This window comes from Peromyscus maniculatus, chromosome 23 (assembly GCF_049852395.1).
Source record: "Peromyscus maniculatus bairdii isolate BWxNUB_F1_BW_parent chromosome 23, HU_Pman_BW_mat_3.1, whole genome shotgun sequence".
Taxonomy (NCBI): domain Eukaryota; kingdom Metazoa; phylum Chordata; class Mammalia; order Rodentia; family Cricetidae; genus Peromyscus; species Peromyscus maniculatus.
The window spans coordinates 815,635-829,991 of record NC_134874.1 but is presented as its reverse complement, the minus strand read 5'-3'; the positions used below and the strand labels follow the sequence as shown (position 1 = coordinate 829,991).

Below are 14,357 nucleotides of genomic sequence, written 5' to 3'. Positions count from 1 at the left end.
CTGAAAAGGGAATTTATGTCCTCAAACTATATCTTAGACGTGGCTATGAAAAAATGTTAGGAGTCTACCATGTTAGTATAAATCATGAGTAAGATAAAACTGCCTGTATTTCTTTAGGGCTCTGTCTGTCTCAGTATAACTCAGCTGCACCATTTGCTGGCAGGGTAGGGGCATCTAGGCAGCTGTGTCACAGCCTGATGTACCTGGTATGCAAAAAGCCCCTTTGCTCTAAGTTAAATGTCAAAAGGGAAGTCCACTTCATCAAAAAGGAAGATACCACTAAGGTATCACCACTAAGGAGGGTCTGAGCTTAATTTGTACAAGAAACAAAGCTAAGTACCTAACATCCACCTGACCTAGGTGGTGTCTCCATATGGATATTCAGGAGACTAGTAGGTGGTCTGGAATGCTTATTTTTGTTTGTGTTTGTCCTTGGCTGTTTGAGAGGTATGTCAGATAAAATGCTTTTGTTCAGAGCTGGCCCTAATGCTAAAAAAGAGAAGCAAAAAGCCTGGAAGAAGGAAGCCTTGCCTGTGTGACTATCATCCAAATATCTTAATTGTATATGCTCAAAGAATGATTAATCCATACTGTTTAGAAGTTCTTAGAAAAAAGAATCAACTGGGAAATCTGTAATAGTTAGTGCACATTGAAATTCATAGCAGAAAACAGCTGATATATTCAAAAACCAAATAATACCAAATACTACTTGAGTCTTGGCTTTCTCTGGAAAAATCCTTGACTCTTTCAGCTATTAGCTTTGCCATAGTCAGCTGAATTCGTACTTTATATTTTTGTATTCTGTAGCACACATACCCATACAAACACTGACATCACATAATTATAATTAAAACTAATTTTAAAAAAAAATTTTCACTCATGAAAGTATTTCTCTTGTAAGCGTTCATCCCTGTAACACAGGTGTTGAGGCATATAAAGGATTACTTACAGAGTTTTTCTTCATCATGAATTGGTTCATGTAACAGAAAGCAAACATGTAAGATTGAAGTCAGAGAAATCAGTCCTTCTCAGTTGGTGGTATCATTTGGAAAGATTTAGGAAATGCTGTCCTGCTGGAGGAAATATATCACTTGGGGTAGGTTTTGAGAATTTGCATCCACACACACACACTATATATATATATATATATATATATATATATATATATATATATATATATATAGAGAGAGAGAGAGAGAGAGAGAGAGAGTGAGAGTGAGAGAGAGAATGTTGCATGCGATCTCTTGTATATGTGTGTGTTGAAGTATGGATGCTCATGTGGTGGTCAGAGGACAATCTCTAGTGTTGGTTTTTGCCTTTCACTTTGTTTGAGATAGAGTGCCTTCAAACCTATATATACCAGGCTAGGTGGTCTGTGACCTGGGCGTTATCCTGCCTGGGGTTTTCAAACATGCTCTACTGTGTTCTGATTTTACATGGGTCCTGGGACTTGAAACTCAGGTCCTCTTGTTTGTGCAGTAAGCAGTTTACCTACTAAACTATCTCCCTAGCCTGAAATCCTCTCAAATCCTGCTATTGCTCCAGCTATAACTTTATCACTTTGGGGATTACAAAATTGAATTCCCTTTAGGGATTAATACATTTTTCTGGATTTCTTTGTATTTTATGTCTTTTACATTTAGTGTAAAACTGAGTGTAATAAAAATACTTAATTATTTGATATATGCTTTTTAATGAGTTTGTGTTGAATTTTCTCAATGTGTCATTGTAACTTTTTATCCCTGTCTGTATCCCCTGGATTTGTGACTTGTTCTACTTGCCTTTGTTTCTGAAGCTGAGGTACTATCTCTTTGGAGCTGCCTTGCATTCACAGCCCCTTTGCCCCAGCCTCCTGATAGCTGGGATCATGGTCATGGCCACCACATCCAGATTATGAATTTCTGTATGTGAAGGGGTTTCTTTCTGCTCCTTTGTTTTGTTACCTTGACATTCTGGGATTTTTGTTGTTGTTGTTGTTCATTTTTCTTTTCTTTTCTTTTTTTTTTTCTTGAGACAGGGTTTCTCTGTGTAGCTTTGCGCCTTTCCTGGAGCTCACTTGGTAGCCCAGGCTGGCCTCAAACTCAAAGAGATCCACCTGCCTCTGCCTCCCGAGTGCTGGGATTAAAGGCATGCGCCACCAATGCCCGGCCTCTTTCTTTTTTATTTTATGTGCATTAGTGTTTTGCCAAGGGTGTTGGGTCCCCTGGTACTGGAGTTAGACAGTTGTGAGCTGCCATGTGGGTGCTGGAAATTGAACCCTGGTCCTTTGGAAGAGCAGTCAGTGCTCTTAATCTCTGAGCCATCTCTCCAGCCCTGTTTGTTTGTTTGTTTGTTTGTTTGTTTGTTTGTTTTTCAAGACAGGGTTCTTTTTGTAGCATTGGCTGTTCTGGAACTTGCTCTGTAGATCAGGCTGTCTTCGAACTCTTAGAGGTCTGTAGTCAGAGTTTACCTATGCTGGCAGCCATTCCCAAATAATCACTCAGAGACTTAATTGTAAATGCTCAGCCGATAGCTCAGGCTTATTTCTAACTAGTTCTTACAACTTAAGTTAACCCATTTCTATTAATCTATGTATTGGCTTGTGGCTTTACCTGTCCTTCAGCATGTCTTGCTCCCTCTATGTCTCCTGGTGACTCCACTGACTGCTCTTCTTCATCCCAGCATCCTTAGTTTGGTTGTCCTGCCTATACTTTATGCCTAGCTACTGGCCATTCAGTTCTTTATTAACCAATGTGAGTAATACATATTCACAGTGTACAGAAGGATTATTCCACAGCAGAAATCCGCCTGCCTCTGCCTTCTGAGTGCTGTGGTCAAAGGTGTGTGCCACCATCACTTGACTGACTTTGGGATTTTTCTAGGGAGATCATCCTTATATACTTTATATATGCTTTTCTGTTTTTGTGACCCCATAATACTTGTTCAAAAGATCATAAACTTTTACTAATTAGCTTTCTGTTACTCTGAACAAATTAACTTAAAAGTAGAGAGATTGATTGTGGCTTGTGTTTCGGGTCAGTCCATGGTTTCGTAAGTCCATTGTTTCTGGGTGGTGATTGAGACAGAGCAGCAGGGAGAGTAGGGTGTGGAGGAACAAAGCTGCTCACTTCATTGGCTATCAGGAGCAGATGAGCGAGGCAGGAAGGGATTTAGGATAAAACATACCCTTGCATCTCTTAATTCCAGCACTTGGGAGGCAGAGTTCCAGAATAGCCAGGGCATAGAGGGAAACTCTGTCTTAGGAGAAGAAAAGACATACCCTCAAACCACACTCTCAGTGACCTGCTTCCTCCGTCTAGGTCCCATCTTCATTTTTCCACTACCTCCACTTGTGCTACCAGCTGGGGACTAAGCGCTTGGTGAACTTTTCATAGTTAAACAATTGCAGTAATCATAGCTTGTTTTGAAAATATAGTTGTGACTGAAAGCTCTCCCTGTATATTCATAAGTGATTCATATTCTCATCCATTTCCCCTTGCCCCATTTCTTTCTTTTTATTTTTCAAAACAAGATTGCAATATGCTTCTTCATTGGGACCGCCAGCCCACAAATAACAACATGGAGACTTACATTAATTATGAAAGCCCAGCCTTTAGTTTAGGATTGTCTCAACTAGCTCTTATAACTCAAATTAACCCATATTTTTTAATCTATGTTCTGCCACATGGCATGACCTCTCCTCCATCTTATACCTCCTGTCTCCTTTACCTGTCTGTATGGTGACTCCTGTGTGCCTAAATTCCTCCTCCTCTTCTTTTCTTTCCCTGAAAATTCTGCCTATACTTCCTGCCTAGTTATTGGCCGTTCAGCTTTTTATTACACCAATCACAGCAATACACCTCCACACAGTATACAAATATCCCATAATACAAGATTTCTCTGTGTAGCCCTGGCTGTTCTGGAACTCACCCTGTAGACCAGACTGGCCTTGAATTTAGATATTCTCCTGCCTCTGCATCCTGAGTGCTTGGATTAAAGGCGTGCACCATGACTGCCTGGCTTTTTTCTTTTTTCTTTTTTTCTGGTCCCATTTCTTTTTTGAGATAGGATCTTGGTGTGTAGTTATTGTATGCAAGTTCAAGGACATACATCAGCATTCCTGGTTCACTCCAGGTTGCTGGTGTGTGCCACCACTCCTGGCTTGATGATACATTTTTTATTTGAAAGTCATGCAAATTTTGTAACTTTTTCAGGTTCATGGATGTAGCTGGAAGTTTTCCAGTGTCCCACCCAGTCCCACAGCTACTTGGTCCCAAGTAAACACAGAGGCTTATATTAAGTACAAACTGTATGGCCTATGGCTCAGGCTCATTATTAACTAGCTCTTATAACTTAATTCGACCCATTTTTATTATTAATCTATGTTTTGCCATGTGGCTTCATGGCATTACCTGTTCTTTCACATCTTCCTTCTCCTGGCCATGGCTTGCAGCTTCTGCTGTGACTCCACCCCTCATCTCCGTCTTCAGTTTGAATGTACTGCCTAACTTTATTCTGCCTCACTATTGGCCAAACAGCTTTATTTATCAACCAATGAGAGCAAAACATATTCAATGCATACAGAAAGACATCCCACAGCACATGGCTTCTTTATTTCTTTTTCATTTTCTGATAGAGATAAGCAGTAATAGCCTTGAGATGAGGCTGCTGCTTATCTGGGTGGCGAAAATATGCCCTTAAATTAATTAAATACTTGTGTGTGTGCATGCATGTGCTATGATGTGTGTGTATGAATGGTAAGTGGACAACTTGGGGGAGTTGGCTTTCTCCTTCCACCACCTGGGGATTGAACTCAGATCCTGAGTCTTGGTAGCAGGTGTGCCTTTACCCTCAGTGCTGTGACTTGGGGCACTGTCCTGTGTTTCCTCTTGTAACTTAGCTCTGAGCTGAATGTCAGGTGCTATGGATTTGCACCATTGTTTCTTCTGAGGAAGAAGATATTCTGTGTTTGTGGTCCACCATGGTAGAGAATGGCAGACTGAGGGGCTGGTTTGACACCTGAATTGTGCTTCCCTGCTTTGTCTTCTCTTTCCTTCTGAAGCCTGCTTTCCCCCCCAAGTCTCTTCTGCTCTTTCCTCACTGTCTGTAGTCATCTCAGCTTAGCCTTCCTTTTCGTTATGCCGTAGGGGACCCTTTTGTTGCCTTACAGAGTTGACCTTGGGAACCATGTGTAGTCATCACTAGTTGAGCTCTCCTCACCAAGGTGATGACAGTGTTGACTTGTGCTTGGAGACAGGTGGTCTCTTTTTTTTTTTTTTTTTTTTTTTTTTTTTTTAAGATTTATTTATTTATTATGTACACAGAAGAGGGCGCCAGATCTCATTGCAGATGGTTGTGAGCCACCATGTGGTTGCTGGGAATTGAACTCAGGACCTCTGGAAGAGCAGTCAGTGCTCTTAACCTCTGAGCCATCTCTCCAGCCCCAGACAGGTGGTCTCTTAATGGGAACATACTCTTTGCTCTCAGCTTGCTTCTTTGGGTCAACAGTGTTACTCTGGTCTGTTCTTGGGAGGCAGATGTAGCTGTTTGGTATATAAGGCCTGGCTAAACTAGTGAATCCCAAGAGCTACATTGAGCCACTTACAGAGAAGGGTTCTTTGGCACTGTGGCAGATGTCACAGAGTCATTTACAAAATAGCCACTGTCCCTTTGGGCTGAATGTGCTGTGTAGTGCCATAGTTGTTAGTTCATAGTTCTTTCTTATTGGACTTAACCACTTCTTGGCTTTCTACTTCTATATGGTAGCAGGGGCTAGGGCACCCTTTTTCCCTTGGTCTTCTTTCCTTTGGAATCTTGGGTGGAGGAAAAGAGATGGGGAAGGGAGTTATAAGTAACATGTAAGTGGCTACCTGTTCTTTTTTTTTTTCATTCATTAGGGTGGCACTCATCTGTTCTTTTATATAAAGTAATAAGAAGAGCTCATGTTTGAATCAGACCACTGGGAACATATGTTCAAGTACTGTTTCAGTGCTTCTAAGTGGCAGTTGTATTAAATGGTAATCAAATGATTGTATTTGCCTTCCAATGTCTTGATTTTAATTTTGATTTTCTAGGGGAATATTACATTGGATAGAAAAGGGAGGTGATAATGCACCATGGCAGTGGTCCTCAGAATGTCCAGCATCAGCTCCAGAGGTCTAGGTCCTTCACTGGGAGTGAAGAGGAGCAGCCAGCCCATCCCAACTTACCCCCATCGCCTGCAGCGCCTTTTGCTCCATCAGCCAGCCCATCTGCACCCCAGTCCCCTGGGTACCAGATTCAGCAGCTAATGAGCAGAAGTCCTGTGGCCGGGCAGAATGTGAACATCACACTACAGAATGTTGGCCCTGTTGTGGGAGGAAACCAGCAGATCACATTGGCCCCTCTGCCACTGCCCAACCCCACCTCTCCAGGTTTTCAGTTTGGTGCACAGCAGAGGCGCTTTGAGCATGGCTCTCCATCGTACATTCAAGTTACTTCTCCCCTGTCGCAGCAGGTCCAGACTCAAAGCCCCACACAGCCTAGCCCTGGGCCAGGGCAGGCCCTGCAGAATGTTCGTGCAGGTGCTCCAGGCCCTGGGCTGGGCATCTGCAGCAGCAGCCCCACTGGAGGCTTTGTGGATGCCAGTGTGCTTGTGAGGCAGATCAGCTTGAGCCCCTCAAGTGGTGGTCACTTTGTATTTCAGGAGGCACCAGGCCTGACCCAGATGGCCCAGGGAGCCCAGGTTCAACTCCAGCATTCAGGAGCTCCTATCACTGTCCGGGAACGGAGACTCTCCCAACCTCATGCACAGTCAGGAGGTACCATCCACCATCTGGGGCCTCAGAGTCCTGCAGCTGCAGGTGGCACTGGATTGCAACCTCTGGCCAGCCCGAACCATATCACCACGGCCAGCCTGCCACCCCAGATCAGCAGCATTATCCAGGGCCAGTTGATACAGCAGCAGCAGCAGGTGCTTCAGGGGCAGCCACTGAACAGATCTCTGGGGTTTGAGAGGACACCAGGTGTGCTGCTCCCTGGTGTTGGGGGACCTTCAGCATTTGGAATGACATCCCCACCACCACCCACCAGCCCGTCCAGAACCACCATGCCTCCAGGCCTTTCCAGTGTGCCTCTCACATCTATGGGAAGCTCAGGAATGAAGAAGGCTCCCAAGAAGTTGGAGGAGATCCCTCCAGCCTCCCAGGAGATGGCCCAGATGAGGAAGCAGTGCCTGGACTACCACTACAAGGAGATGGAGGCACTTAAGGAAGTCTTCAAGGAGTACCTGATTGAACTGTTCTTCTTGCAACATCTTCAGGGGAACATGATGGATTTCTTGGCTTTTAAAAAGAAGCATTATGCCCCTTTGCAAGCATATCTTAGGCAGAATGATTTGGATATTGAAGAGGAGGAGGAGGAAGAAGAGGAGGAGGAAGAAAAATCTGAAGTTATCAATGATGAGGTAAGAAATAGCAGTTCAGTAGTCTAGAAAGGCTTTATAAAGCAAAATAGATGGTGTGCAACAGTAGACTGAAAATGTGTGAGCTTGGAGTAATATAGGGTTTGGGTGTCATAGGATCCAAAGAGGAATAAAGTGTGTGTTTTCCTTCTTCCTTCATGTAGAGGAACAGCTGTTCAGTGTAGCTGTCTGGGGAGGAAGATGAAGGACTGTGTTTGTGACTGATGCCTTCTCAGGGCCAGGTGTTGTCACTGAGACCCAGAACCCATTCTGGGCAGAGAGCTCAGCTAGTGCTGTCTAGGCTTCTCCCTTCTGTCTGTGTATGTGGTCCTTGGCCAACATGACACTATTGCCAGTCCTTTGGCAGCCCACACGAAAGGTCCTCTCAGTGCAGTGAAGCTTAGCTCTCCTCCCCTGGCTTCCTGGTTTCACTATATGTTTATGTAGGTCTGTCCGTAAAAAAATGGTTTTTAAACAAGGGGTTTAAATCACTAGGTATGTTTTGTGGGGAATGTTCACAATTAAAGTATAGATAGTTAGTATCAAACGATTATAAGAAATTTATTTATTTTTTTTAAATTTTAGATGTAGTGTTAGATGTGAGATCGTATTTTAAGCTCACACTTTGCAAACACCTATGGAGTGATACTTGAGACAGAAGCTTTCGTAGACAGTTTGTTTTTTGGGTTCCTAGAATGCTAAATCCCCCTTACAGCACAGCAGTTCTGCAGTTCTCTGAGGTATGCTGGGGTCTTAGCAACCTGTACTGTGATGCACTGTCTTTTGTGCCTTTGTCTTGTGTAGTGTTTATTATGTTGGTGGAGCTTACTTTGTTTTTATGATAGAGCTAAAATAATTTAAACTGCTGTCGGCCCTTTGGCAATGAAACCTGCTTTTGGTGAGCAAAGGTTTGCCTTTGCTCCAGAGTCCTCACTAGCATCTGTGGATGTATCTGTGTGGCTTGGCCGTCTGTGTCTTCTTCAACACTGGACCTAGGCTGGACCATTTTTGTTATTCAGAAAGTATCAATGCTTTTGAGGACCACCACTAGTGCCATGGAACAGTGAAACTGAGTTCTCTTTGTATTTGTTACCAATGTTGTTTGTAAGCTGAGCCTCCTTATCTGTACTTTTGAAGAAACACATAACCTCTCACAGCTTCTACTAAAGACAACTTTTCTGTGTGACCCATGTGGTGGCTACAGAACATTATAGCTGTGCAGATCTTTCAAGAAAACAGCTGTGGGACACTGATACCCAAGTGTCTGCCATTCTCATTTTACAGTTGGAAGTTGCAGAATCTAAAATGTTGCCTGTGATCTAGACTGGAATTCTGAAGATTGGCAGCTGTTAGATTGTTATGCTATGAACCTGTCAGTTAGCTCAGTGTCCCTTTATAGAATTCGATGCAAAAAACATTCTGTTTTTAAGCACCTAAATTAGTGAGCTGTCAGCAATGAAATTCTAATAATTTTGAGCAGTCTTAAAAATTATGTTACCTTTTTTTCTCAAAATATTTCTCTCAGGTAAAGGTTGTGACAGGCAAGGATGGGCAGACTGGGACTCCCGTTGCTATAGCAACCCAGCTTCCGCCAAATGTTTCTGCTGCTTTTTCATCCCAGCAGCAACTGTTTCAGGTACTTTTTGATGGTTCTAAATTGTAGTCTCATCCCAAACGTTTCTTTCATCCAGATATTTTAACCTTCAATTTACTATTTGCTCTTCGGCATTTTTTTTTTTCCAGAGCCCATTTCTTATTTTGAACAGTAAAAGTCTTTCTGCATATACAGTTCTGAAATTCAGTTGCATGAATGAATGACAACACGGACCTTACTGCATTGTTTTCTGTGACCTGCAATGTGGTGGTAGCTTGTAGTGTGCATGTCCTCTAATATTCAAAGTCCTGTTATTGTATGCTTAGGGTTCCTTGTGTGCTGTGTTTAATGTTTGTTCTTTCTCGTGTCTTTTACCTGTATTTTGAAAACAGTGCAAAACAGAACAAGTAGAAAGACATAGTAGGTATTTTTCTTAGCTGGAAGAAATGTTGATGTGAATCTCAGTCATCAGGACTGAGATTTCTTAGTAGAGGAAATCAGAATGCATTTGTGACCCTGGGATTCACACACATGCTAAATTCTAGGAGCTTTGGAGAGAGTGTGCTGGCTTCTGAAAGCAGTTTTGTCCTTGGTGATATTTTTGTTTTTGTTTTTAATTTTAATATAATTTAAAATATGAAAGTTGCTATAGTCATATAGTTATACAGGAAGCCCCTGTGCCTTTTCTGATTCACTGCTATTAGCTTTGATTTATGCAGTACCGTATGGTATCATGACCCTCATCCCTAAATGCTTGAACTAGTACAAGAGGGCAGGTCCTCCAAGTCAGGAAATGCCACAGTAACCTGGTACTGCTTTATGACTGGCAGTCGGGATTCAGATTCCATCTCTGGTCCTGCAGAGGTCCTTTGCAGCTTTTCCCCTAGCCCTGGACCTTGTCCAGGATGTCCATATTCCTTATTTGTCATGCCTCTCTGGCTTTCTTGACTAGGCTGGTTTCTTGCTCTTTTGTGATGATGATGTTTCTGAAGCATACAGACCAGTTATTTTGTGGAATGTTTTGTTGTGTGGGATTGTTTGACATACCCTAGTATCATGTTCAAGTCATGTAGATTTTAGAGGAATATCACAGAAATGACAGTGTGCCCGTCTCAGTGTATCATGTCACCAGGCCATGGTGTTGGCTAGAACCGACTGGTGATGTTAACTTGAAGCATCTGAAGTGTTGTCCAACAGGCCTCTTCAGTGGATATTAATTTTCCTTCTGTAAATGATGAGGCTATAAATTATGTAAATGTCCTCAAACCCACTATTTCAAACAGCTATTGATGAATCGCTCTGAATCTGTTACTACTATAAAGACCCACAGTGGATTCCCTCCCTGTTTCTCCCTTTTCTTTCTTTCCCTTGTTTTTATTCATTTTTTAATCTTTTTTTTGGAGACAGGATTTCTTTGTATGACAACCCTGGCTGTCCTGGAATTCACTTTGTAGACCAGGCTGGTCTCAAACTCACAGAGATCCTCCTGCCTCTGCTTCCTGAGTGCTGGGATTAAAGGCGTGCACCACCACATCCAGCCTTAACCTTTTTGATTCATTCATTCATTTATTTATCTACTTACTTATTTAGTTATTTTTACCCTTCTCTTATCTTTCTTTTTGAGGCAGAGTTTTACTTTATACCTAGACTAACTTGGAACTTAATTCTATAGCTCAGGTTGACCTCAAACTTACAGTAGTTCTCCTACCTTTTCCCCAAGTGCTGGTAGAATTATAGTTATGAATCACTAAGACTTGCTTTTTTTAAAGACCTTTTTTCTTTTTTTGGAGACAGGGTTTCTCTGTGTAGCTTTGCGCCTTTCCTGGATCTCGCTCTGTAGACCAGGCTGGCCTCGAACTCACAAAGATCCGCCTGGCTCTGCCTCCCGAGTGCTGGGATTAAAGGCTTGCGCCACTACCGCCCGGCTAAGACCTTTTTTCTTAAATAATCTAGGCTGGTCTCATACTCACTATGTATCCTAAGAAGACCTTGAACTCCTGGTCCTCTTCTCTCTTTTCCTGACATCAGCTCCAAAGTGGGGTTTCTATTTCCAATATTCCTTCTGCATTTATTAGCTAATCACTTCTTGTTACATTCATTTATATGTAGAGACCCATTTTAATCAGTGAGTTACATGATACTTTAAATACTTCTTTGGTTTTGTAATATCAATAACATTCATTTTTCTTTGGTCTATAGTTGTGTGAATGTTCACAACCATAGAGTTGTGTACTACCCAACACAGTTTAAAAAAAAAAAAAGTTTTGTTTCCACTAAACAGTCCTTCATGCACTCTTGTATGCTTTGACCTTTCATGTCCTCTGGCAAGTGCTCTCGGAGTGCCTTTCTGGTCAGTTTGTAGTTTCTTCTGATTGCCGAGTACTGTTATTGCTTCCTGATCCTTGGGTCTATAACTTGTCCTTACAGGTTCCCTGTATTCCAAAAGAAATTAGGAAGTAGAATTTGGTAAAGGGAAGCAGATTTGTTTACAGTTTGGCTAAACTGGAGAACAAAATTTTTATCTTTCATGGCTGTGGCAGTCTTCATACTTTATTGAAACAAAGGCAACAGATCTGTAGATTGAGATGGTTTAACCCATTCTTTCCTAGGAGGAAGGCAGCAAGCATATCCAGGTTGCCTTTCCTATCTATCTCCCTTCTTGGCAGGCATCCTCCATTCTTAGCAGGGGAGAATCTGGTATGCTGAAAATTTTTTATTAGGTTTCATTTATGTGTACCACTTGCACCTGATGCCTGTGGAAACCAGAAGAGGGCGTTGAGAGCTTTTGGAACTGGAGTTAGATGGTTGTGAGCAGGTACTGGGAATCAAACACGTGTTCTCTGCAAAACCTTTAAGACACTAAGAAGCCTTACGTTTTCACAAGGTAAACTTGTCTCCTGGTGGTGTTCTCAGGGAGCAGTTTTACCCTTTATCTTTGCTGGGTAGTTGAGTATCTCTGTTTCAGGGATTCACAAACAAAGCTGCTGTAATTGTTTACAGATTGCATTTTGTATATACATGGGTGTTCATTTCATCCATATGAATACCTGTGAGTCAGAGTCAGGTTATTGGATCCTATGTGGAGTGTAGGCTTAGCTTTATAGGAGATGACTAACCTTTTTTTTCCCCTCTGGATGGTTTTGTGTTCTCAGCAGTAGTGTGAGAGCTGTGTTCCCCACTCCCCACTTCATCACCGTGTGAGCTATAGTCCTTTTTCCAGGAAGTATAGGTGTGAGACAGTTTTTAGTCTGATGATCTTGGGTATCTTTTCTGTTTGTTGGCAGGTCTTTTTGGTGAAATGTTGTATCTTACTCATTTCTTTTTCATTTAGTTGTTGGTTTGTTGTTGAATTTAGAAGTTGGTTTTTTTTTTTTCATGATATAGATGCCAAATTTTTGGTACAATACTGTGCTAGTTGCAATTTTTTTCTTGACTATCACTTGCAGAGCAAGTATTTAAAATTTTGGAGAAGTATAACATTTTTAAAAATCGATTGTGCTTATTCTTGATCTCAGCCAAAAGTCTGAGAAGTGATATACTGTGCTTCTGATATCATTCCTAAGAATTCTGCTCAAGTCAAGTCACAGAGATCTGTGTTTATGCCTAGAAGTCTAGGAATTTTACATTTAGGCCTATAATCCATTTCAATGAAGTTCTGTGTGGTGTGACAGATGTTTGTGGGTTTATTACTTATGGATGTTTGATTGTGTTAGTGCCAGGACTGACTCACTCTCTCTCTCTCTTTCTCTCTCTCTCTCTCTCTCTCTCTCTCTCTCTCTCTCTCTCTCTCTCACTCACTCTCTCACTCTCTCACTCTCTGTATCCATCCATCCATCCATCCATCCCCGTGTGTGTGTGTGTGTGTGTGTGTGTGTGTGTGTGTGTGTGTGTGTGTGTGTATGTATGTATATGTGTGTATTTGTATTCAGGCATGTGCATACCATGATGGATGTCAGAGGATTACTTGCAAGAGTCTGTTCTTTCCTTCCACCGTGATCCTGAAGATTGAGTTTAGGTGGTCAGTCAGGCTTACATAAGACACCTTTACCTACTGAGCCATCTCACTGACCCAGGTACCATAAATTCTCACCTTGGTTCTCTTTTCTTTGTTGTTTTGTTTGGTCCTTGTACTCCCTATCCCTTTTCCTATAGGTTTCAGAATAGACTTAATATTTTGCTGGGGTTTGGTGGGGATTGCATTGCATCTGTTAAAACCAGTTAGGGGAGAACTGGTAGCCATACTGTACTGTCCTTCCAGTCTTGAATGTGACTTTTTCATGCATTAGGTCTTTGGTTTCCTTGATTGATGCTTGTAATTTTCAGCATGCTAATGTTGTAGTCTAACTTGTTAGAGTTATATTTAAGTATATCTTTTTTTGTTGTTGTTATAAATAGTATTTAAAAATAGTTCCTAGCTGTTCATTGCAAACAGAAATACAGCTGGCTATTTTAACCTATATTCTGCACCCTTGTTACACTCATTAATTTGTTTTTGGAGCTTTGTTATAGATGTCATGGGGTTTTCTATATAGACAATTATGTCTACAAATAGAGAGTCCTGCTCTTTCTATTTCTTTTTTAGATGTATTTATTTTTATTTTATGTGTTTTGCCTGCATGTATGTCTGTGCACCATGTGCATGCAATGCCTATGGAGGTCAGAAGAGGGCATTAGATCCCCCCTGGAACTGGAGTTCAGATGATTATGAGACACCATGTAGGTGCTGGGAATTGAACCTGGGTCCTCTGGAAGAGCAGTCAGTGCTATTAGCCACTGCATCATCTCTCTAGCCTGGAGTCTTAACTTTATCCTTTGCTCTGTTATGCTGTACAGGTCAGGACTTCAGTGTGATAGTGTCTTATAGTAGTAGAAACCCAAACAATGTTGTTCTTAGGATGAGAGCCATCAGTTTGTAGATGTCTTTTTTTCAGGCTGGGGGAAATTTCCTTTATCCGTGGATATTTAATTTTGTCAAGTGATGCTTCTGTGCCTATTAATGTGATTTGTGATTTCTCTTGAGTCTAAATATGGTGTCTTACCTTAAATTGTGGAATACTTTATAACAGGAAGCACATCATTGTCAATGTGAAGAGTTTGCTGAGTTTTAACAGGCTCACACTCTGGTATAACCCATATGTTAGTCACTGTGTCTGCTTTTTTCACCATGAGGTCTCATTTTCCTTTCCAAGCAACTACCCATTCCTTTTCCACAGCTCTCATTTGGTTTGATTTCCAGGATGTTTGTAATTGACTGCCTGAGGTCTCTTCAAGCTGGCTGTAATGTACCTTTGACATGTTCCCTACCCCTTCATGGCACAGAATGTTTTAAGATTCATCTACTGT

At 41.7% G+C, this 14,357-nt stretch overlaps 1 protein-coding gene across 46 annotated transcripts in view; it reads left to right on the top strand.

The window, feature by feature from the left end:
- Ep400 (E1A binding protein p400) overlaps positions 1-14,357 on the top strand; it is a 111,355-nt gene that overhangs the window by 11,969 nt on the left and 85,029 nt on the right. For 28 of the 46 annotated variants that reach the window (XM_016002601.3, XM_076561156.1, XM_076561178.1 and 25 more), the window contains 2 exons: positions 6,054-7,423; positions 8,946-9,056. The exons of 3 other annotated variants lie outside the window; for them this stretch is intronic. In XM_016002601.3, the coding sequence (XP_015858087.1) occupies positions 6,089-7,423; positions 8,946-9,056 (1,446 nt within the window). In that variant the 5' untranslated portion in view covers positions 6,054-6,088. The remainder of the gene's footprint in view (positions 1-6,053; positions 7,424-8,945; positions 9,057-14,357) is intronic. 15 more of the 46 variants (XM_076561159.1, XM_076561166.1, XM_076561179.1 and 12 more) reach the window with 1 other exon arrangement.